Genomic DNA, 22,699 nt, shown 5'->3' with positions numbered 1-22,699 from the left:
AGCGACGGCTTAGAAGAAAGATTCCGGAGGTTAACAGGGCCATAGAGGAGCACTGTCGGTTACTAAGCAAGCAGCACTGGGACGAGGTATATGCAACTCCGTAGACGGACGAATTAGGGTGGGTGCAAAGTCGAACCTCCTCAAGCACCTGCTAGACGAAACAAATACTAGGTCCAACCAGAAGAAAGTGCTGGAGAAAATCGTACACGAGGCCACTCGAAAAGAAGACGTGCCGAAGATCCTGGATAACCTGGCCTGCAGGTATCTCCCGCTGGGCACGGCCGGGCCGAACGACTACCCAACGTACAGGGGTAGATCATACCCCGAGCTGGACGCTCCTTTCAAAACCTACTAAGTTAGGGAGGCCTTACAATGTCTGAATGGCAGGTGTGCGCCGGAGTCCGACCATGTAAGGCTCTAAGAAACTTAGAAGACGACTCCACAGACTGGCTCACAGAAGAAATCTACAAGGCCTGGCAGACGGGCGAAGTTCCCCTGGGCTGGAAAGAAGTCCTGGTAATACTAATCGCCAAGCCCGGAAAACCTCTGAACTTGTGCACGGTTTACAATTCATACTTTCGCTTTATTTCTGCAAATCCTGACAATACGAGTACAAGCTCATTATAAGCACTATAGCGGTGGCTGCCTCATCCGTATTTTCTTTATTCAACATTGTTTTGAATTTCCACTGCAAACACCATGTACATATACATCATACCTTGCTGGTGAAGCAGCGCACTGACACGGACACAGTGAAGACACACAAGAAAAGAGGACACTCTCTGTGTCTTCACTGCGTCTGTGTCAGTGCGCTGCTTCACTAGCAAGGTATTATGATTAGTCACCAACTAGCCCAACTTTCCACATTACTGTACATATACAATATATTTAAATATATACACAGGACAAAGTTTATTATATATTTAAAGAATGAAGGTAGCCAATCAAATATTATTTCTTAGAGTATATAGATAACCTATGCTATAATAAATATGTTGCTGTATGTTCACCTCGCTTCAAATTGCTTTGCGTGCTTTTCTGACCTAGGAAAAAACCTGCATACGTCAGTGACCTTTTCGGCAGAGTCCTTTATCAACGGCATGTGAAATGCACATGAATGATATGTTTCTCAGTATAACTTCGCTTTCCAGTAAGCAATGCTGACTACTCGTCAAAAAAATATCGCAGTTCCGCCCGAAAGGCGAAGCACCGATTGCGATAACAAATTAGTGGATAGCTGTACGAAGTAAGGATAGTAGCTTTATTGGCTGTATAAACTTGTAAGAATCAGTTTACCAACTAAATTGACAATGATATATATATATATATATATATATATATATATATATATATATATATATATATATATATATATACATATATATATATATATATATATATATATATATATATATATATATATATATATATATATATATATATATATATATATATATATATATATATATATATATATATATATATATATATGCAAGCGGGACTCAACGAGGACGTTGAAAGAAACAGTCACACAGAGACAGCGCTGTCTTTGTGTGTCTGCTCTTTCTACGTCCTCGTTAAGTCCCGCTTACACATTCTATCATGCATTCAAACCAACTAGCACGTCAACATGTTTTAACTAAATTAACCAGCATGGTGTCACACCTGAACACGGGAGTGCAATGTAAACATAGGAAGGCTATGTTGCTCCAGAGACTCTGTCGTCGAGGTGGGCCGCCGCTCTTTGCAGCTCAGACCTCGGGATCCAGACGTGGGCAGCAAGCCCGTGAGGCGGCTTCGAGGCAGGGCCTTGGCGTACCCCGTGGGAGACCTGCCCGGGTCACGTTAAACCTTGCCGGGCGTACAATAACATTGCGTCCATCCATCCATCTCGCTCGATGGCAGCGGAAACTGTCTGTGAAAACGCTGGAGTTGGCAATCGCGGCAGCAGCCGCGTGCCAATTGACCACCGTGCATCTGTCGTTTCAACGCGAACGAAACGTCGAAAGCACAGCGCATACGAAGCTACCGGCACTACGCGCACTCTTCAAACATCGCAGATCGCTCTAAGATTGAGGCCCGTGCGGGCGCGCACTTTGGCCACGTCGCAGCTCGCTTTCAATACACACGAGCGCCTGCAACGCGTCCCTACGAGGCGTCTACTACGGCGTCCGCGATTCGCGTGGCCAAAGCCGTAGTAGACGCCGCGGGAAGACCTTTCTTGTACACGCTGTGGCAGCAGTGCATTCATGACCCCAGAAAACTTCCGGTCATGCATTTCTGACAGTCAAGTTAGCCAAGAAAACGGAAGTATTTTGCGCGTAGTTTACTGTAGGTACACATTCTTGATGTGATCAGATATATAGAAAGCGCGGCATGTGTCGATCTCATGTATGGACTTTTTTTGTTCTACTGAACAATTAAATTCACTTGTAGAACGTTCCAATTTCACAGCAAAACTGATGCCAGCTGGAGGGTTCTTTAAATTTATAGGCTATTGTAACTTGCCTTATTCCAGAGGGCTTAACCAAAAGTCTTCCGGGAAGCCTGTTTGTAAACTTGAAAAGGGTCTTAGAGGCACCATAGAGAAAGAAAAATGGAGGCACCCTATAACACCGCCGGAGAAGAACGCCCCTCCTTCCTCGCCTGACCGCCCTCCCTCGGGCGCCACAGGAAAGCTGACTTTTCTTCCGCAATAGATTGGAAGGCACGGGCCTGTAGATTGACCATCTAGATCACCTGGCCTATCTCCATTCGATTTCTTTCTGTGGGGTTATGTGAAAAGTCGTGTTGATATGACGTCAGATGAGCTCAAGGCAAGGATAACCGACGTATGACGTAGAATTCCAGCGTCGGTCATCAAGGAAGGCACCGAAGATGTGATAAAGCGGACTCAGTACTGCGTATACGTAGCTGCAGAAGGAGACCTATTCGAACACGTCTAGCTGCTAGGCAGCAGTTGGGGTCCAACGGCGCTTACGAATTCATAGACCATAAGGGCACACTGAAACCCCATTGTTTCAAATGTGCAAGCATTTCTATCCTTAGCCAACGGAAAAACCGTCCATCCGTCCGTCTCACAAGACGATTGCTTTCAACATATAGCGCCTGCAGCACCGAGCGAATTCACCTGCGTGCTGCCTCTCGCTTCAACGCCAACGAAGCGGCAAGAACACAGCGCTCATGGAGCTCTCAACACATGCCGCACTCGGCCGCTTTCGCAGATTGCTTTCAAGATGAGGGCCGTGCCGCCGCGCCAGACGTGTAGCCTCCGCCGGAGCTACGGTTGATCACGCTTTATAATGGTTCAGTGTACTTAATATATGCTGCATATATGTCCTTCATTTGCTACATCTCCCTGCTCATTTCATCCCACGTCCACATAGAATGCGGCCAATCTACAATACCAGTGAACATTGCTTCCAATCGCCTCTTCTACGTCGTCTCATGCGGGTCTCACTTAAAGGGACCCTGAAACGCTTTTGACGATTTTCTACAAACGTACTGAGTCGTTAGAGTAGGTCCTTCTGATCATTATTTGACACGTCTAAGTGCTCTGCGTAAAGCGTGTAATTTATTATAAGGTTTTAAAAATGCACATCGCTCCCGATCGCAGCGCACTGCTCGGCGGAATTTTAAGCCGCCCCTACCCATATGACCGAAATAACCCATATGACGTCAGTGGGGCGAGCTATCCGATTGGCTGACCAGGGCGCGTGATCGATAATTTTTCTAACTTTATGGTAAACAAATGATCTTCGTAATAGTTGGAATGTTAGTTAATTTGTTTTTATAAAAAGAAAGTAGCATAAAGAGAATGCACAAGAACAATTTTTCAGTACACTTAAGCACTTCCGGCACACAGCAAGTGTCGTCTGCTTTTGTTACAACGTACTCCATTTTGACGAGAGCTCCGCGGTCAGAGTTGGTGTCAGTCTTTTCGCGAGCACTATGATTAGACTTTGTTGCCTTGTGGGCTGCAAACGTAGCGACTGGCAATATGTCAAGCTGCGACATCGTGTCCCTCTGCAAGGCAGCGTACGAGCGAACTGGCTGCTGCGCAGGATTTGCGCGTTTGTGGCCGTCACTTTACACCGGAAGATGACTAACGCAATAGCGTTTCGCGAGTCCCGTATTAGGGCAAACCTAAGCGCAAGGGGACATGATCTGGCCGCTTGACTGTGCCGTAAGGGGATGAGCCGAAATGAGCAGAAGGGCAAATGTGAATGGTCTGCACGGTGCAGCCACCTGGTGGCATAGAGCTCAACCATACACAGTAGCAGCAAAGAAGCGTTTCCTTCTTTGCTGCTGGTGCGTACTTTTCGCAGGAGTGTAATCATCAACACGTTGTTTTTATAAATGTTTAAAATATTTTACACTTCGTTAGAGCAATATTAGCGCTTTGTTTGACTGGTTAAGCGCTGCGCCAACAAGTGTCTGGACCATGCAGACCGATCAGGCCGCTCACGTACGTCTACGCCAAAGTTCCGTCATCAGTTTGAGTTTATGCCTCCAGTCATTTGCCAAAATGACCAGCTTGCCTGTGGTTAACGGAATACCAGACACGTTCGGCGCTACGACAGAATGCTCGCAACGCACGCCGCTTCGATCGCTCTCGCTTGGGGTTGACAGCCAAGCAGCTAGCGGAGAGGTTTGCGCGGGCGGGGGCGGGCTCCAAAACACCCGGAAGTGGACGATATGACGTCGCATCGTGACGCAGGACCAGTGAAGGCGGAGCTTAGCCCCGCTCGCTCGGCGGACGAGTTGAGGAGGAAAAGCATGGCTGGGGAGGAGGGTAACTTATAATCGCTTGTAGCTCCATTAATACGTAACGCTTCACTTAAATTGTGCTGCGAATGTTCTACTTAAGCTGTACCCTACGCGTCTACAAAATTTGTCCGAACCGTTTCAGGGGCCCTTTAACAGTTCGGTGTTGCAACCGCGCTTCTCCGTTTCACGGTTCTTTCTCGGTCGTTCTCGCAATTATACGAAACACGTATGCATACTACCACTAAACACCACGTCAGTACTACTAAATGATTCCGGTCTCTCTCTCCTTTTTTACTTCCGGTCACTATCTCCATCTTTTTCTCCCCATACCCCTTCCCGTGCAGTGCTGTTGAGGCGTCCTCCTGTGAGAGATAGTTACGGCACTGCACTTATCTCTTCCATTTCTCTTTAAAAATCACTTCACACACACATTCACACAAATGCCAGAAAAGATTCTGTGTGCATTCTTTTTTTTTCAGATTGCCTTTTTTTTTTCTTTCAGATTGCCGATTGCCAATTCGGCTCATTTAGAAGCGGAACATTTAATTTCTTGAACGCATCGGTTTTGCCTTTTCTCTACACGTGTGTCGCTTCCCGGTCTGTTTATTTCGCCTTCATTTTTTGCCATGAACCTAGCTGTTGTTGCGGCACGTATACACTCTTATAAAATATATTACCGTTACTTTAATTTAGCTTTGGTTTCTAGCGCGAAATATAGCGCCGCGCGCATCCTTTCGGTGCGAGCGAGCAGAACCGGGATTTTGAAACATTCTATGCCTATTCCCGTTCTCACGTTTCGTGCGTGGTCACAGCGGCGCTTCGACCGCGTTATCAATTGGCTTTTCTTATCAATGTGATCAGTTGGCCTTTAGAGACGGATAAATAAGTGTGGCATAGAAATGAGAGGAAAGAATAGCGGCGAAGCTGCCAAACTTTGTTGGGGCTCCTTCCGTACCATTATCAAGATGATGCGTTCTTTCTTAGGGCTTGCGACAGGCAAAGCAGTTACTTTCAATCTGCTTATTTGAAGGCGCTGCTTTATGATGTATGTGGGAGCGCAGTCACATGGTATTTTTCATTTTTCGCATCCTTTTAACATCACAATCAAACCTTAAATGATCCTTGGAACTACACTACTTACAATTACCTTGGAGTAGGAAATTTTGCAAAACAAGACTAACGGAAGTCACATTAACGAGACTACGTTGTCGAGTCCCATCTCTAATTTTTTACACGCACCGATCTAGTCTGCCAATATCCCCATTGTGCCATTTTTGCAACGCGTTAGAGACGATTGAGCACTACTTACTGGAATGCCGGCGTTTCTCCTCCATGAGGAAAATGACATTAGAAATTACAGCGCGACAGCTCGGCCTGCCATTGAACACTCCGGTACTCCTGTCTTTCGGAGCGTCTGTGCTTGGGCACTCACACAGGAATGTGTGCTTCGCCTTAGAAAAATTTATTATTGAATCAAACCGACTTCATTGATGACCGTATTATTCTTTTCTTTCCTCCTCTATTGCCTCATTTTTATATTATAGATAATTTTTTTTCCCTCTTCATAGCATGACAGTCTACTGAACCGTTTTGATTTTTCCGCGCTTAAATTTATGTAAAAAAATTATAGATTTTTATCTCCGTTTTCTGAACACATAAGCAAAGTCTGCCCGACTCTTGGCCAATCCCCGTGAGTGGGTAAGCGCCAAACTCGTCAAGGACATCATCATCATCATCATCATCATCATCATCATCATCCAAAAAGCATATTTCACTAAAAAATTTCGGCCAAGCAGTATGTGTCAGTTCACCAAACGGATTCGTCATGTATATTCCTCAAGTAAGAAGCACCACTAAATTTCTCAAGTGAGTAATGTAGCATAGAAAAGGGAATATATATTGGTAAATTCCTTTTCGTATTCTGCAAATAGCTAAGCCTAATTAGAGCCTAAATAGCTAGAGCCGCCTAATTTTGAGAAGCAGTTAAAGAAGCAAGTGGTGCTTGTAGAATCTAACCTGCAGTGTTAGTTAACTCCTCGTTTACTGCCGAGCGTTTCTGTGAAGAAATGCAAAAAGTCAATATTGTCCCATGAACAACTCGTCGTCAGCAATAAACCTGTTCTAGCGGATTAAAATCGAGGTAACTGTTGTAGAAGTCACATCTAGCCAGGGTTTGTGACATACTTGTTGCACCGCGGCAGGTGTGGTATCATAACTGGATTCTTATATGCTGTTGTTGCATTTGTCGATCCGCGCATGAAAAACCCGCAATGGGCTGGTCTGCGCTTCTTCGGTTGGCATTGTAACGTTGCCATTGAGAGCTGTATCGTCGTCTAAGCAATAATCTATTTAAATAAACTTTCGCGAATGAAGACGTAAAAATATATTTGAGATGACCGCCATAAGTATAGAAGAGAGAACGAGGACGAACAAACGAAAACACCGCAGAAAGCGCCCGGATACCGCCCGAACTGTAGCAGACGACAGGCGCGAGTCCGTGCCCTGACGTTATAGTGGCATTGTACTGACGTCACGCGAGCGGCGCTCGCAGCGCCCGTGTAGTTCGTTCTCGGGCATGTTCTCGGGGCTAATCAAAGGTGGCTTTGGGCTAATACCCCGCCCCTTCGCTTTCCACCTCATGGTCCCGCTGCATCCTCCTCCTCCGCTTTCCTCCTCTCGCTCTGTTCGCTGTCGTCGTTTTTCATCCACGCTTCGCGTTGGCTCTTCCATCCATCGCTGTGCTTGTTCACTCGGTTACGAGGACGCCGAGCGACGACGCCGACGCTCGCCGCAGGAGCGGGCGCCTGTAGGAGCGGCGCTCTAAAATTCAAGTCAGTGTTCAATTGGTATTGAAATGGCTCTGTACGTTCTACCAAGGCCATTTTCACAAACATTTCTACAATAAGTCGTCATTACATAATGAAATTCTACAGTTTACCTGTAAGAGCTTTGATTATACTCTTTATAGTGATAAGATACTGAGACTGCAACATTACATAGGCCATCACTGGACGGAGCTTCAATAGTTCCAGCATTTGATAATCCAACGATTTCATGTCGTAAGGGCCACCAATCATTGGGCACGGCTGATTATAATGTTTTATCCGGACCTGCCCCTCGTCCGCAGGTTAAATACAGCAGGCTTGTGTTTTCAAATACGGATGTTGCAATCCCAAGAAACTGGGTACGGTGCGAGTAGCGCTAGCTGACATTTGTAAGCATGGAAACTGCCCACCACCAGGCCTTTTTTGCAACGTGAACGTGTATGGGAAATCCTGCGTGTCGAAGAGGCACAAACAGACAATCCTCGCTGTCTCAGCAGGGGACATAGAAGAGAAAAGCATTACTTATGTGGCCACTCTATTGAGAAAGAAGGTTTTGCTTCTGCTGTAGATTTATTGGACTTTCCAAAGTGCAGCCAAAAGTGCTCTATTTCAAAAGTATGTGTGTGTGGGTAGGAGGGTGGGGGGGTGAGGGGGGGGGGCAAATGGCATACTTTGCCCCACACATCTGACAGTGTGGGAGGTGGGGTGTCAAGTGCACACCCCCTGCCACCCCTGTGAATAGGCCTATGTTAAAGAGTTGGTGATGCCTCGCCGGGCATCAGGAAAACAAATTGAGCAGAACCTCCCTGAAGGGAACTGCCCAAGATGTGTGCAGCACTGTATGGCGTTCGCAGTGGTGCGGAATGTATGTTTTCCGCAATGTAATTATGTATATGTACATCTCTCTGTTTGTACTCCGCACGCATACATAAATACGCTACGCATACATCAGCATAGCCCCACACAAATCATTACTCTGCATAACACATTATATACGCATTACACCGACCACCATATAATGCTATGCATATCTTGAGACAGTTCTCTTCAATGCAGTTCCGCTTTCTTTCTTTCTTTCTCTCTTTCTTTTTTATTGGCAATGTCAATGTAGCAGTCTCAACTAAAGGCTTCAGTCTGGATGGATGGATGGATGTTATAAGCGTCTCCTTTGGAACGGGGTGGATAATTACGCCACCAAGCTCTTGCTATTATACTGCCTAATGTCCTACCTAGGTTAAAAAAGAAAAAAACTCTATGAACTCCCACAGACAAATTTTTTGATCCCCTATTGCGAACTTTGCTTTTGTACGTCTCCGTTTTTTGTTGTTTCCCTACTTTTCTTCCACCAATCTTCCAATTGCCTCTTACTAACCTCAATTCCGGGCATGTTTACTTTTCCATTGCTCTCACTGGACCCAAGAGCTTCAAGGAGGTCAGTGGCGCCTAAATCTACTGCGGGGCCTTCACATTCTAATAAAACATGCTCCATCATTTCCCTAGCTTTACCGCAGCAAGCACATGCTTCTTCTTCTTTCTTAAATCTCGCTTTATAGGTGCGTGTTCCAGGCATCCCGATCTTGCTTCAAAAAGTAATGAGCTTCCCTTTGAGTTATCATAAATGTTTTCTTTCCTGATTTCGTTTTTTCCTTTTATGTAGTTACTCATGGTAGGTTTCTTTTCATTGCCACCACATATGAGATTATTTCAGCCTCTCTGACTTTCCGCTTGACGTTCTTTGTTGCAGTGTTGCCCACCCTACAGGTCGCATACTATTGTTGGTAAGCTTCCTAGTTTTTTTCCTCCACTGTGACTCAATGTTTTTCCTGTACAGATACCTCAACACTCTCCCAGCCCATTTTCTGTCACTTCAAAACTAGTCCAGCCCATATAACCCTGCACAGCTCCATTTGTAGTCTTCCCGTGGGCGCCCAATGCGAGGCGACCCACTGACCTTTGGTTCCCCTCGAGTCCTGATTGTACCCCTGATTTCAAACAACCGCATTTCAAAAAGTAGGTCCTGGAACCATTACACCTTTCCACATACCCCAGAGCACCTCGTACCCATTGTATCCCCATAGTGCTCTGTGCTTCATTATGGCTGCATTTCTCTTCACCTTTACTGTTATTGTTCTTCCATGTTTCCATATGTTTATCCATGTACCAAGATATTTACATTCTCTTACCCGAGGTATTTCCTGGCCCTGTATTGCCACTGTCTGTTCACTGTTTTCAATGAATACCATAACACCTGATTTTATAACACTAAATTGTAAACCTAAATTGTTGCCTTCCTGTCCACAGATATTAGCCAGATGTTGCAAATCACTTTGCTTGTTAGCTAACAACACAATATTGTCCGCATAAAATAAACCTGGAAGCTGCTGCTCTACTACTGTACCCGCCAGTTTGTATGAGAGATTAAACCCGATATCGCTTCCTTCTAGCGCCCTCTCCATCTTCACCATGTACAATGCTCACGGAATGAAACGTGTCAATTTAGGGCTGAGTAATACGCATACTTTCGTTTTTACCGACTGCAGTTTGTATTGCATCGAAATTCCTAGCAACATGACATGGTTTTCTCGCGTACTTTGCACATATGCAGGGTTCTACTAAATGCTGCATGTCGCGTTTCATTCCGTGAACACTGTACATCATAAAGAGCAATGGTGATAAAGAACACCCCTGCCTCAGTCCCTTGCTATCAACTTTCTCCTTGCTCCTCATCCCTTCCCATTCAACACAAATGGTATTTTCTAGGTAAATCTCTCTCAAAAGTTGTAGACAATCATCACCTAAGCCTTCCCCTTCTAGAATATCTCACAAAATGTTGCGGTCTATGTTGTCATAGGCTCCTGTAATGTCTAAAAAGGGCACATGTAACGGTCTGCTTTCTGCTTTTGATATTTCAATACACTGAGTAAGAAAAAATAAGTTATCATCCTAATGTCTACCTATTCTGAAGCCATTCTGAAGTTCTCCCAAAATGGCATTATTCTCTGTCCATGCTTGCGGCTTTAATTTGATTGCCTGCATTGCTAACCTGTGTATTACCGATGTAATGGTCAACGGTCTATACGAAGGAATTCTATCTTTCTCCCCTTTATCTTTATAAATTAAATTCATTCTACTTTGTCGCCAACTGTCTGGTATTCGTCTCTCTCTTAAAGTTTTTTCCACTGCTTTCACTAGAGCTTCCTTACTTTTTGGTCCTAGTTCATTTCTCAGCCTAACGGGAACCTCATCTAGCCCTGTGGCATGTGCGCTTAGGAATTTTCTCTTTGGCTTTCTTCCAGTTGAAATTTGTCAGCACCAGCTCCTTTCCCACCTGAGTCTCTTTCATGCTCTTTTTTTCTTCGGATACAACCTCGTCATTGCCTTGGAAAGATTCGGCTGTTATTTTTCGGATGTAATTTATTGTCGCTTCCCCTTCCAGTTTGTTTCCATCTTCGTCTAGGGTATACTGTTGTATGGTTGTTGACTCCCTGCCTAATAATTTTATGTTGTTCCAAAATATTCTAGGTGCGGCCTTCTTTTTCTCACGTATTTCTGACAACCAACGTTCAATTTCACCTTTTATCTTTGCTTGCACCAGTATTTGAACCATAGACTTTTTTTGCCGGTATATTTCTCATTTACTGGCTACTTCATCCTGCGGCAACTGCACCTTCTTTGCCTGCCTGTGCTCTTGGGATGCTTCCTGCCGTTCGGCGATCGCTTTTCGTATCTCCCTGTTCCACCAGCTTTTCGGTTTCTTTTTTCCTTTCCAACAAACATCTCCATATTTCTGTCGTTATTGCACTTAGAAGCTGACTATATTCCCACTCTTACTTGGCCATTTGCCAATTCTTCCTCTGCTGACTCTAGTGACTACATTTGTTATATGTTCAGCGTTCCAATTTGGACTGGCCATTTTGCACTCCTTGCTCTTTTTCCTAACTACATACCCCATTTTCAACATGATGCGTTTATGGTCACTCCCTATACTGCTGTACCCTTCCTCATCAATGACCATTTCTCTCAACTTATCATGAATTCCTTCTGTCATCAGATAGTAATCAATGGTGGAATGCCGGTTTCCCACTTCTCACGTGATCTGCCCTTCACACTTAGGTCCTGTATTCATGATAACGAGGTTATGTTGCTCACGAAGGTCTAGCATTGACTTCCCGTTGTTGTCAGTATAGCCATCCAAATCCTGTATGTGGGAATTTATGTCACCTAATAGGATAATTTCAGCATCATTCCTGAAACCCTTAATATCAGCACTTATGCATTCCACTAACCAGGCACGTACCTAGGGGGGGGCCCGGGGGGGCCCGCCCCCCCCCCGAAATAAAGTGGCTTACCCCCCCCCCCCCCCCCACTCCCCACCCACGCCACCACTCCTCACACATTCCTAAAGCGCCGCCAGATCAATGTTGAGACTTCGCAGCTGATCATCGGTCAGCATTATGCTGCCTTTTTCACTCATTTTAGATGGCGGTATTTATCGGCATCTCTTGTAATGTGAAGGACAGTTTTCTCGTAGATTCCGCACCCGCGTGATTAACGTGAGATGCGTTCAGTTGTCACCATCTATTCAACCGTCACGCGCATAGCTGTTGCTTTTGTTAGTTCAGCCTGCTTTGTTTAGGCTGATCCTGGGACCAGGAGAGGGATGCGGCTGTTACTCAGCTGGCCTGCACTCTTGTGGAATGGGTTGCGGCTGGAGAAAACTCCAATTTCGTTTAACTTATCCCTTTGCTTCATTATTTCCTTGAGTTACGGCTCGCCGCGACGCTGGCAGATGTCCGGAACCATACAGACGTGATATGGGTTAGATAAGGTGGGAAATAAAATAATGTGAAAGAGCGTCCATCATGGAACCCTTAAACCCATAAGCAAGATGACTGTCGCCCGTTACCTCGTCTGTTTTTCCCTAACTGTATAGCACTTTTCCTGCAAAATTGGCAACTGGAAACAAAAATCGCAAGGAGTTGAGAAATTAAGCGATCTACTAAGGGAGAGAGCCAAGGGAACAACCAAACTGCAAGCAAAAGCGAATAATAAAAAAGTTAACCGATGTTTATGAGAATATTTATGGATCAACATCTTTTTATTTAAAAAGGAAGTAGAGAAAAAACGCCGCCAGAAGTGGAGAACAATTGTTTTGAATGACGCTTCTACAGTTATCGGTCGAACTGCCTCACGTAGCCACTTCTCTGCTGTGCTTATGTGGGTGTTTTTCTAACCTTTCGCGGTGAGCGCAGTACGTCTAGAATCGCAGAGTCCTGCGCTCTACGCGGTTGTATGGGACTGGCGGCCGCACAGCGTTACGCAATTCGTGGAACTGTCAAAACTGATCGACAAGGCGAAAATAACTGATATTCGAAACTATAACATGACAAAGACTGAAGAAGCCGTAAAAAAATGAACGCAGCCTGAAATCAGTAAAAAAGAAACCTGGCATAGGACAAACCATGATGTATGCACTAAAAGATAAGAAGGATAATATCATCAGCAATCTCGAAGATACAGTAAAAGCAGCGGAAAAATTCTAAGCTGACCTGTATACAGTACCCAGAGGAGTCACGATAGTTCACATAGAAACAGTAATGAACAGGATACAGAAACTCTCCTATAACTAGCGATGAGGTCAGAAGGGCCCTGCAAGACATGAAACGATGAAGAGCGGGAGGATAAGGTGGGATAACAGTCGATTTAATCAAAGATGGAGGAGACATAATGCTTGGAAAACTGGCGGCTCTTTATACGAAGTGTCTATCGACTGCAAGGGTCCCAGAAAACTGGAAGAATGCAGACATTATACTAATTCACAAAAAAAGGAGGCGTTAAAGAATTGAACAATTATGGGACCAATAACTTGCTCCCAGTATTATGTAAAATATTTACCAAAATAATCTCCAATAGAATAAGGTTGACACTGGATTTTGTCAACCAAGAGAACAGGCTGGCTTCAGGAAGAGATACTTCACAATGGATCACATCCATGTCATCAATCAGGTTATCGCGCAATCTGCAGAGTACAATAAGCCTCTCTATGTGGCTTATATAGATTACGAAAAGGCATTTGATTCAGCAGAGATACCAGCAATCGTAGAGGCACTACGTAATCAAGGAGTACAGAACGCTTACGTAAAAAGCTTGGAAAATATTGCTACATGCGTGAGGTATTTGTTTGTTTGAACGAGGCGCGTGGGCGCCGTCATTCCAGAAAAGAGGAGGAAGAACGAACTGGGCTCGCGCTGTGAATCTGACCGGTCAGCGCATCAACCGTTGTAAATATAATCTGTAAATAGTTTCTCGTCTTACTGACTCGTCTTTCGCGTTAGAATATCGATCTACAGCTACCTTAATTCTACACAAGAAAAGCAGGGAGATACCTATAGAGAAAGGGGTCAGACAGGGAGACACAATTTCTCCAAAGCTATTTTCTACGTGCTTAGAAGAATTCAAGCTATTAAACTGGGAAGGCTTAGGAGTAAAGATCGACGGCAAATATCTCAGCAACCTTTGGTTTGCCGATGACATTGTTCTATTCAACAACAATGCAGACGAGTTACAACAAATGATTGGAGACCTTAACAGAGAGAGTGTAAGAGTGGGGTTGAATATTATTATGCAGAAGATGAAGATAATGATAATTAGCCCGGCAAAGGAACAAGAGATCAGGATGGCCTGTCGGCCACTAGAGACTTTTAAGGAGTACGTTTACCTACGTCAATTAATCAGAGGGAACCCTGATCATGAGAAGGAAATTCACAGAAGAATAAAAATAGGTTGGATCGCATACGGCAGACATTGCCAGCTCCTGACTGGAAGCTTACCACTATTATTGAAAAGTAAGGTGTGTAATCAGTGCATTTTGCCAGTGCAATATGTCCAGTGCCAATGCATTTGCCAGTGCATTTCCCAGTGCATTTTGCCAGTGCATATGGGGCACAGACTTGAGAACAAGTTAAGGACCACGCAAAGAGCGATCGAACGAAGATTGCTAGGCATAACGGTAAGAGAGAAAGAGAGTGGCTTGGATCAGAGAGCGAACGGGTATAGATGATATTCTAATTGACATCAAGAGGAAAAAATGTAGCAGGGCAGGTCATGTATAACGCCGGTTAGATAACCGTTGGACCATAAGGGTTACAGAATGGGTACCAAGAGAAGGGAAACGCAATCGAGGACCACAAAACACTAGGTGGAGCGATGAAATTAGGAAATTCGCGGGCGCTAGATGGAATCGGTTGGCGCAGGACAGGTGAGATCGCAGGGAGAGGCCTTCGTCCTGCAGTGGACATAAAACAGGCTGGTGGTGATGATGATGATGATGATGATGATGATGATGATGATGGAGGTGGTGCCCCCCCCCCCCCCCCCCGAATAAAAATCCTGGGTACGTGCCTGCCACTAACCCTTTATTCTTCTCTGTGCAATTACTTCCGGTCCACAAATACGTAACACCCAGCCAAGTTTTCTTCCCACTCACCGTACCTGATAACCACAGATGCTCTTGACATATTGAATTTAGTCTTTTCCATTTGGCTCCCTGATGAATGAGCATTCTGACTCCCCCTCCCTTTCTTTCCGACTTAGTTCTGTTGCACCCTTCCCAAACATAATGCTCAATCACTGGCGGCTTTTCCGAGTCTCTAAGGTGCGTTTTTATAACCGCATACACGCCTATTTGTTCTCTATTTAACTGCTCCTCAATCTCTGCCCACTTTTCCTTTCTTCTGCCGCCCTGCATGTTTATGCTTGCCATGGCTACATATGTAGCCGTGGTGAGCTCTCTTTTTTCCTTTCCTCCTTTTTCTGTTATTGACGGGACCTTCTTGATTACTACCTACTACCTACTACGGGTGTGGTTGCGCCACCTGGCCGAGATTGTGAGGCCTACGCCCCGGCCTCAGCGGCCCCACCCCACGAACCACCCTGGTTCCAGCTTTGTGAAGCCTCCACTGCCCCTCGGTGCCCTGAAGATCCTGCACCACATAGTTGTTATCTCAGGTGTTCTTCGAAGGCCTCCATTTGCCAGTTACATGTGTCTTCCTGAAGCAGTGCTTGCTACCTGAATGTCCAACGTACGTGCCAGAATTGTCGGACGTTCCGTTTCGGTTGGACATTCAGTCTCATTGGACTTGCGTCTCAGTTCCCTTCCCATGCATTTAGATAGCAGCCCCCGAGCTAGACCTTCCTTTTAGTGCTAATCGCATCAACGTTGACATTCATCGTCAACTGGTCGCTGTCAGAATTGTCTCATATCTTAACTTTTTGCATGATTCCTTCTTCTTCAGTTCAAATAAGGGTTCGATGCAGGAGCCTTCGCTGATTAAAAAGACCAAGTAGTTGTGAAGTTACAATCCAGTTCTTATTGCAATAATAATTATATGGACACCCCGGGTGAATCGTCGCCGATGTGATGTCCCGTATAAAGTCCAAGTGCGATAAGATCGCAGCTGCGTTCCCAATCTTGTAGCTGCGAGTGAAAGCGTGCGCGGGTGAGCCGAGAATGGTGGCTTTATTTTGCGCGCAAGAGGGAGGGAGGCGGGGAGGAACCGCGAGGTCTTCAGTCGCGAATAAGGCAGCAGGCGGGATTCTACTCCAGTTGCATATGGCACGGCTGAGCGGGGCTGCGCGGGCACCACCTTGAAAGTTTTCTGCGTTGGGTACAGAGTCTAGACAAGGCGAGGGCTGATGGTTTTGTCTATGTCGTGTTCTTGCTGCTTAGTTCATGTTGAAGCGAGAGTCAGCACGAAGGGCAATTCGCTCGCTGCTGCTGCCACTCTTCCTCACGGCGGCGTTCTGGCAGAGAGTGTCTGCGGTGATCGAGTGAGATGTGTTCATGTTTGCCTGTGGGAGCAACACCATGCTTGTTAAAAGTTATTAAGTGAATATTTAAAAGTTTATGTGGCCAATAATACAACTATCCTCACTTCGTACAGCGGTCTAATAATATGCTGTCGCAATCTAGACAGTGCGGAAATTTTTTTTCATCTCTCAGTTTTCAGTATATGTAATTGTTTTTTTAATTTGAATAAAGGTTCGATGCAGACAGTACTCCTCATTAGTCTACCACGACGCTGTTTTTCTAGCCCAAGTAGTTGTAAAGTGACAATGCAGTAATTTTTTTTTTGCGTATCTGGAATGTTTATAGGAATGTTGAGTTTGAATAGAGGTTGTACAATGGTAGTGCACTGCTGATAGCTATAGAGTGAATATTATTTTGATGTGAATTATATGGACACTCTAGGCGAGCTTCCACCGTCGCCGGTGGAACACGGCAACGGTGGAGTTTTCACTACGAACACCACCAACTCGTGTTCCATCACCACCACGGTGGAACACGAGTTTCCACCGTCGCCGTGTCGAGTCTCCGCGTTCGCAAGGTAGGAAGGTGAGGAAGATGAGTGCCGTCTGCTCACACGAGCTACGGAGGAGGGGGGGGGGGGAGGTAGATGTGCGCATGCTAGGACAGAGGGGGTGGGGAAGGGGGCAGGCTAGTGGTGCGTATCCTCTTCTACTCCAGCTGTGGCGGCTGAGCGCGGCTGCGCGCATCCCATCTTGGAGGCAATCTGCACTGGGTTAGTGTCGTTATGTTAGCTATGTCGCTATGTTAGCGGTCTTCGACATGGTCTTCCATAGACTTCTGTCCAGCACACAAGCTCTGCATTAAAAATGCATGGAGGAAGCAGCAGCACATACACAATGGCCTGTTGAGTGTGTTTTATTCAATTCCTGGCGACACATACGGCATACATTTCAAACTCTCACTCGTGGACAAGCAGGTTGGCTTGGTGCCATCAACCATGCACAGCAAGATGTGCTTTGTACCCAGAGGCTTCGCACACAGCGGACAGTTTGGCAGGCACACATACCAGTTCCACACATGTACGACTCTGGTAGCTTCTGATTAAGCTGGGTCTTTGGAAGTCCCACAGTGGCTGCCACCACAGTTATGGACACTGAGATGTGAGTGCATTGCTGAGCCAAGGATAAGGCAATGCATGCATCTGGACTCGAGAGGAACACATGATGGACAACACACACTGAGCCTTCTGGAGTCCCGGCATAATCAAAGCAGATCTGCATACATGCACACACACACTTGAGACTAACTCTAAATTCCTAGTGAAAAGCACACGTGGGAAAAAATGTGTGTGGGCAACGTGTCACTGCCTATTGTATACCAAACTCAACTCTACTATGTCTTTGGTGCCACTTTGATATATCAAGTTGACAGCACCGTTGCTATGAGGCGCTGCTTCATGAAAAAATGTATGCGAGGACTGAACTAACACACACTGCACATCATTCAGGTTTCACTCAGACTCTAACCTCCAAAGCTGCGAGAGGCCCTTTGCAAGGTGCTGTACAAACAAAGCATTGACAAGTGGAGGGCTACATGCTCTACTCCACGAAGATGCAGCACAGGCAAAACGGCAGTGCTTTTCAATGTCACAGCTTCATGGGGAGCACAAACTCGCAAGGGCTTTGGAGGCACAGAAGCCAAGTTTCAAAAGCTACAGCTGCATCACTACACCTGCATCACTACGCTGCCTTTTTTTTTTTTCTGCATGCTAGTTCACTAACAACAAGCAAATAAATGACAACTGCTGCTGAAAACACAACAGAGATATCTGCTTTGCAAGCTGCAGCAGAGCGGTCCAGCACAGGGGCTCATGGTAGAACTGGTACACACTCAACCCCACCCCCCTTGCCCCTCCCCACATAATAAACAACCTAAGCTGCCACGAACGCCACAAATTGACACGTGTGAAACTTCATTAGTTTCCCGTTTTCTAGTAATGGTCTCAAATCTGTTTCACAATTGGCAGGTATGGCCCGTGAATAGTCTCAGTGCCTGACAAATCAGAGCCCTATTTCTATAACAAAGCTCCAATAACTTGTGAATGCGCTCTATGCATTGTGCATTTTCTATGCACTAGAATTCTATGCATCATGAAGCAAGTCTGATGCCAAATTGGGAGAAAAAAAAAAAAAGGCTGGCACAAGCGCAAATATACCGACTTTGCACGCGCCAATCCAGAACATGCAACTTGATGCAGTTGCAGATTATTCGGTGCATTTGTTGAAGGAGCATGAATAAACTTCTCAACGTAGGTGATTTTTTGAGGAAGAAATCACTGCAACATTCTAGTGCAGCCAAAACAGAGTGCGCAACACAGCTGTGCTGCTGACATGTGACTAGTGCGTCGGGTGAGACTTTCAACCCCCACGTTCGTACATACACAGTCAGATTTTAAAAAGCAGGCAGGGCTACCTTGTGCCTATTAGTGCTTTTTCCATTAAACCAGGCAAGTTCAAAAGCTTAAGGCTCCTTTCCAAAGAATTTTATTGTTGCTTATTCAGTATCTGACAATGTCATGACTAGCATAGAGAAGCAGTAACACATACACCTTGCTAAACACGCACTATATCCACTCTCAGGGGCAATGGATAAAAAGGCATACTAAGGCATCGCAAATAGAATGAAGTCAGCTTAGACAAAAGGTGATGTAGTCAATGTTAGTGTGCCTACTAGGCACCACAGATATCCATAAGAATATGGTGCCTTGACACTACATTAAAATAAATTACTCTCAATTTGAAGACTGTCAGAGCCCCACTAGCTTCCATCATGCTCTCTAAAAATTATGCCCCTGAGTGCAGACACAATGTACCTAATGGACCATGTTTAACCCAGTTACATATCAATGCTTACATATACAAACACTGGCTTATACTGAAAAAAATTCCTATTGGCTAATCACTGGCTAAACAAACAATTACACAAATTTACATGACAAAAACAACACAAATAATGCCAGCCAGTTGAACGAAATGAAGGCAGATACATGACAATTTCTGCCAGCACATATTCTTTTATGTGTATCTTCAGATATAGTGCCAACAAGTGAGTCAAATTGGCAATTACCTGGAGTATGCTGGTAAACGTGCACATTTACCTGGGGCCGTGCTACTGAATGCTAAACCAACAAGTCAACAGCATATTCAGTAAGGCATGGTCGGTTTGGGGAAGCAGGTGACATTCACGCACAGCATTAACGTTATGCGACAGTTTTGCACGCTCATTTGAAGCAAACATGGCCTGCAAAGGGACAAGATTAGGCAAGTTGTCAGGTGCTGCAACACAACAGCACACCCTACCAGAAAAGTGCAGCGGAATGTTTTTAAAATGCCAACTTTCCTGCCTTGCAGTATGCTCCTCTGCCACTGCAGCACTTACACTCTCCCCACTTTCTTACAGTCACACAGTGCCTCAGGACATCAAAATGGCTGCATATTATGATGCACGATAATACACTAACCACACGACCAGGGCCTTCACGCACAAACAATTGACCAATGCATATACAGGAGCTGACTAGACCGTCATGAAATGCCTTGTTTAGACTGACCCATTTTCAACCTGAACCAGCCACTGGCTTGCGTTCAGAAACAGTGCCGTCTTCAAAGCAAGAACAAAAAACGGTGATGGCAAAAGTACAATGCAATGTTGCATGCAAAATTACCCATGACCATAGAGCCCAAAGAGAAATTACCCAGAATATGGAGATTCAAAAAGCAATATATATATATATTTTTTCATCACTGTCCAGTTATGCTTACACAGCTAAGCTGAGCACTCAAGCTGTCTTTTCAGTTTGGTATCTTTGTCTTAACCCCTCTAGGCGAAATACTGCTACTGATACAATCATAATTTAAACTTCTGCCTAGTTTTTAAAACCAGTCAAAGTATTTCAGCCCTGTAATGAATGCTTTTAAATCTGAGCTTGTTCTCACCATTCATGGTTCAAGGTGACCAAAAGCTGATGCATCCAGTTATGGATAGCACAGATTTAGCAGTGCAGTTTGAAGCTGTCAACTGCAAATGTCAAACCTTTCCTCAAAAAGCCAATGTTTGCATCTTGCTGCCCATGAAATGTGAAAACAAATTTTCCAAGCCTGTGAGGCAACTGCTTTGCATGCTAGAATGCTAGCGACAAGCATGACTAAGGGTATTCAGCATGTAGGTCTGTGTTAGTTGAGAGCTGCCAGCCATATACAAAAGTTCTCAGGAAGAGGCCCAACAAAGGTGACAAAACAGTATGAATTGAGCTTCTTGTTCTGAAGCTCACTCTCCTAAAATTACAGTGTTGGCATTCACCACTAGGCAATCTTGGTGCTAAGATATGCCACCACAACCACTACTAGTAGTATGCCGCATATCACAAGGTGGCACTGACAACAGACATCACCACCACTATTTGTGCACCCTATGGGCCGTGAAATGCTTAAAAACTGACACACTATTCGGAGCCAGAAACACAGGAAAACACCCTTGCCCAAAAGAGAGTAGCAAAATGTGTGAGCGACCGCAATGTCTGCAACGTCAATCTCCATTTAGGCTAAAGGACACTTCTGGCCGTTGCACAATCCTAGTGTACTCCTTCAAACGAGCATAGACAAATTACAAGTGGGTGGAGACAAGCGGCTGTTGCTGCTACTGCTAGATGCTGCCTCAAAGGACAAGCACAATTTGGTAGTTTTGTCAGCAGTGGAAAGTGATCTGCACTGTTGCGGGAGCATTCAGGTTACCAGCACTAAACAATTAATTGCATAGTGGACGCAGGGCTGGACAGTGCACGCTTAGCAGGCAGTCTGCAAACTATGGCCAGACATAACGTGCTGTTGCGTGGGAGCCTCCTTGGCAGTGGCGAAGAAACCAAAAGCAGTTTCGTGGGTAGTCAATGATTCAGAAGAGCAGAAGCTGCAAGAGCACCTGGTCCTCTGCGACACGCCTGCAACTGAGGCATGCAGGACAGAAGAGATCCGTAGCACGACAGCAGGGACTCTTCAAGCCACTGCTGAAGATCCAATTCACAACTGAAGAGTTCCTGCATATGCATGCAATGCAACATAAAATTGCTGAAAATATGAAGAGAAAGCGGCGCCAGCAAGTTGGGTGCAAGACTGTGCCTGAACAAATTCATGCAGAGCCTAGAATGGAGTGTGAGCCACCAATGAAACCGAGTGAACAATAACCCAAGAGTTCCTCGCTGGCTCTTTTGAAGAGGAGAAGAATGCACAGTTCACAGCGTGTCCATCTGCTCCAGGCTGGGGTCCCAGGAGGCGTGGTGGCTCGCACTGGCATGGTCGCCTGCACCGTACAGATGACTAGATGGGTTGGCAGCACGGCCACTTGCCTCCCAGGCACGGCCCGTCCACGGGCATGGCACATCGCCCAGTGAACCGCCGCCACAGGCTGCCAGTGGTGGCCGTGGTGGGGTGGGACGCCAAGCTCGTGCCCAGCGGGGCCGCCGCTGCAAGGGCTTGCTCTGGCTCCACAGCGTCAGTGGAAGCACCTCAGGAGTTGGCGGTGGCAGCCGCCGGTCACTGCCAAACAGCTCATCGCGGGGCCCACTGCCCATCAGCGTCGTGGTGGCGACAACAGAGGCCACTGGTCCTGCCGGTGATGTCACGAGACCATCCGAGGCACGGCGGCCTTCACGGAAGTCGCCTGCCGACCGGTGCGGTCCCTCGGCGCCACGACATGGCTCGAGGCAGGCTGGCGGAGGTGGTGTGCATGGTGGGGCATCAGACAGGCTCAGCATCTGAGTAAGACTGCACAGTGGTGGGCTGTCCCTGTGCTCGGGCCGGGGTGGTGTGCCGGGCGGATCCAGGTCTTCCTCAACGCCTTCATCGATGGAGCCCGTGGCTGGTGGTGCGGCAGTGTGCCAGCCCTTGAGCAGCGCCGTAGCCTGTATGCGGCATGTGGCCAGGTTGCCATCTGTCGTCTGGCAGAAGGCATGCCCGCGCACACTGTCGATGGTTGGGTGAGCGGCCAGTGCGGCCTGCATGTGCAGCACGGCAGCAGTGGGCTCGTGGCGCAGCGTCTGCTCAGCCACTGTGCTGGGCCGCCGGCTGGCGTCACCTGCAGCCATGGCGGCACCTGCAAGCCGCCGCGCCCTCTCCAGGAGCAAGAAGTAGATGGCCGAGTGGTGGTCGAAGCGCTCTTGCACCAGTGACTGCACACACATATGCCCGGTCTGCACTCACACTTATGCCAGAATACTTGTCCCAAACTGATGTTTTTAACTACA

The 22,699-nt window shown here is 46.2% G+C and overlaps 2 protein-coding genes across 4 annotated transcripts in view; one reads left to right on the top strand and one right to left on the bottom strand.

The window, feature by feature from the left end:
* The window catches only part of LOC139059410 (uncharacterized), a 356,283-nt gene that overhangs the window by 117,330 nt on the left and 216,254 nt on the right, over positions 1 to 22,699 (top strand). The window lies entirely within an intron of this gene.
* LOC135902469 (serine/threonine-protein kinase SIK2-like) overlaps positions 17,304 to 22,699 on the bottom strand; it is a 309,800-nt gene continuing 304,404 nt past the window's right edge. For all 3 annotated transcript variants that reach the window (XM_070537801.1, XM_070537800.1, XM_070537802.1), the window contains one exon: positions 17,304 to 22,624. In XM_070537801.1, the coding sequence (XP_070393902.1) occupies positions 21,689 to 22,624 (936 nt within the window). In that variant the 3' untranslated portion in view covers positions 17,304 to 21,688. The remainder of the gene's footprint in view (positions 22,625 to 22,699) is intronic.

This window comes from Dermacentor albipictus, chromosome 4 (genome assembly GCF_038994185.2).
Source record: "Dermacentor albipictus isolate Rhodes 1998 colony chromosome 4, USDA_Dalb.pri_finalv2, whole genome shotgun sequence".
Taxonomy (NCBI): Eukaryota; Metazoa; Arthropoda; class Arachnida; order Ixodida; family Ixodidae; genus Dermacentor; species Dermacentor albipictus.
This window is presented reverse-complemented; position numbering and strand designations above follow the sequence as displayed.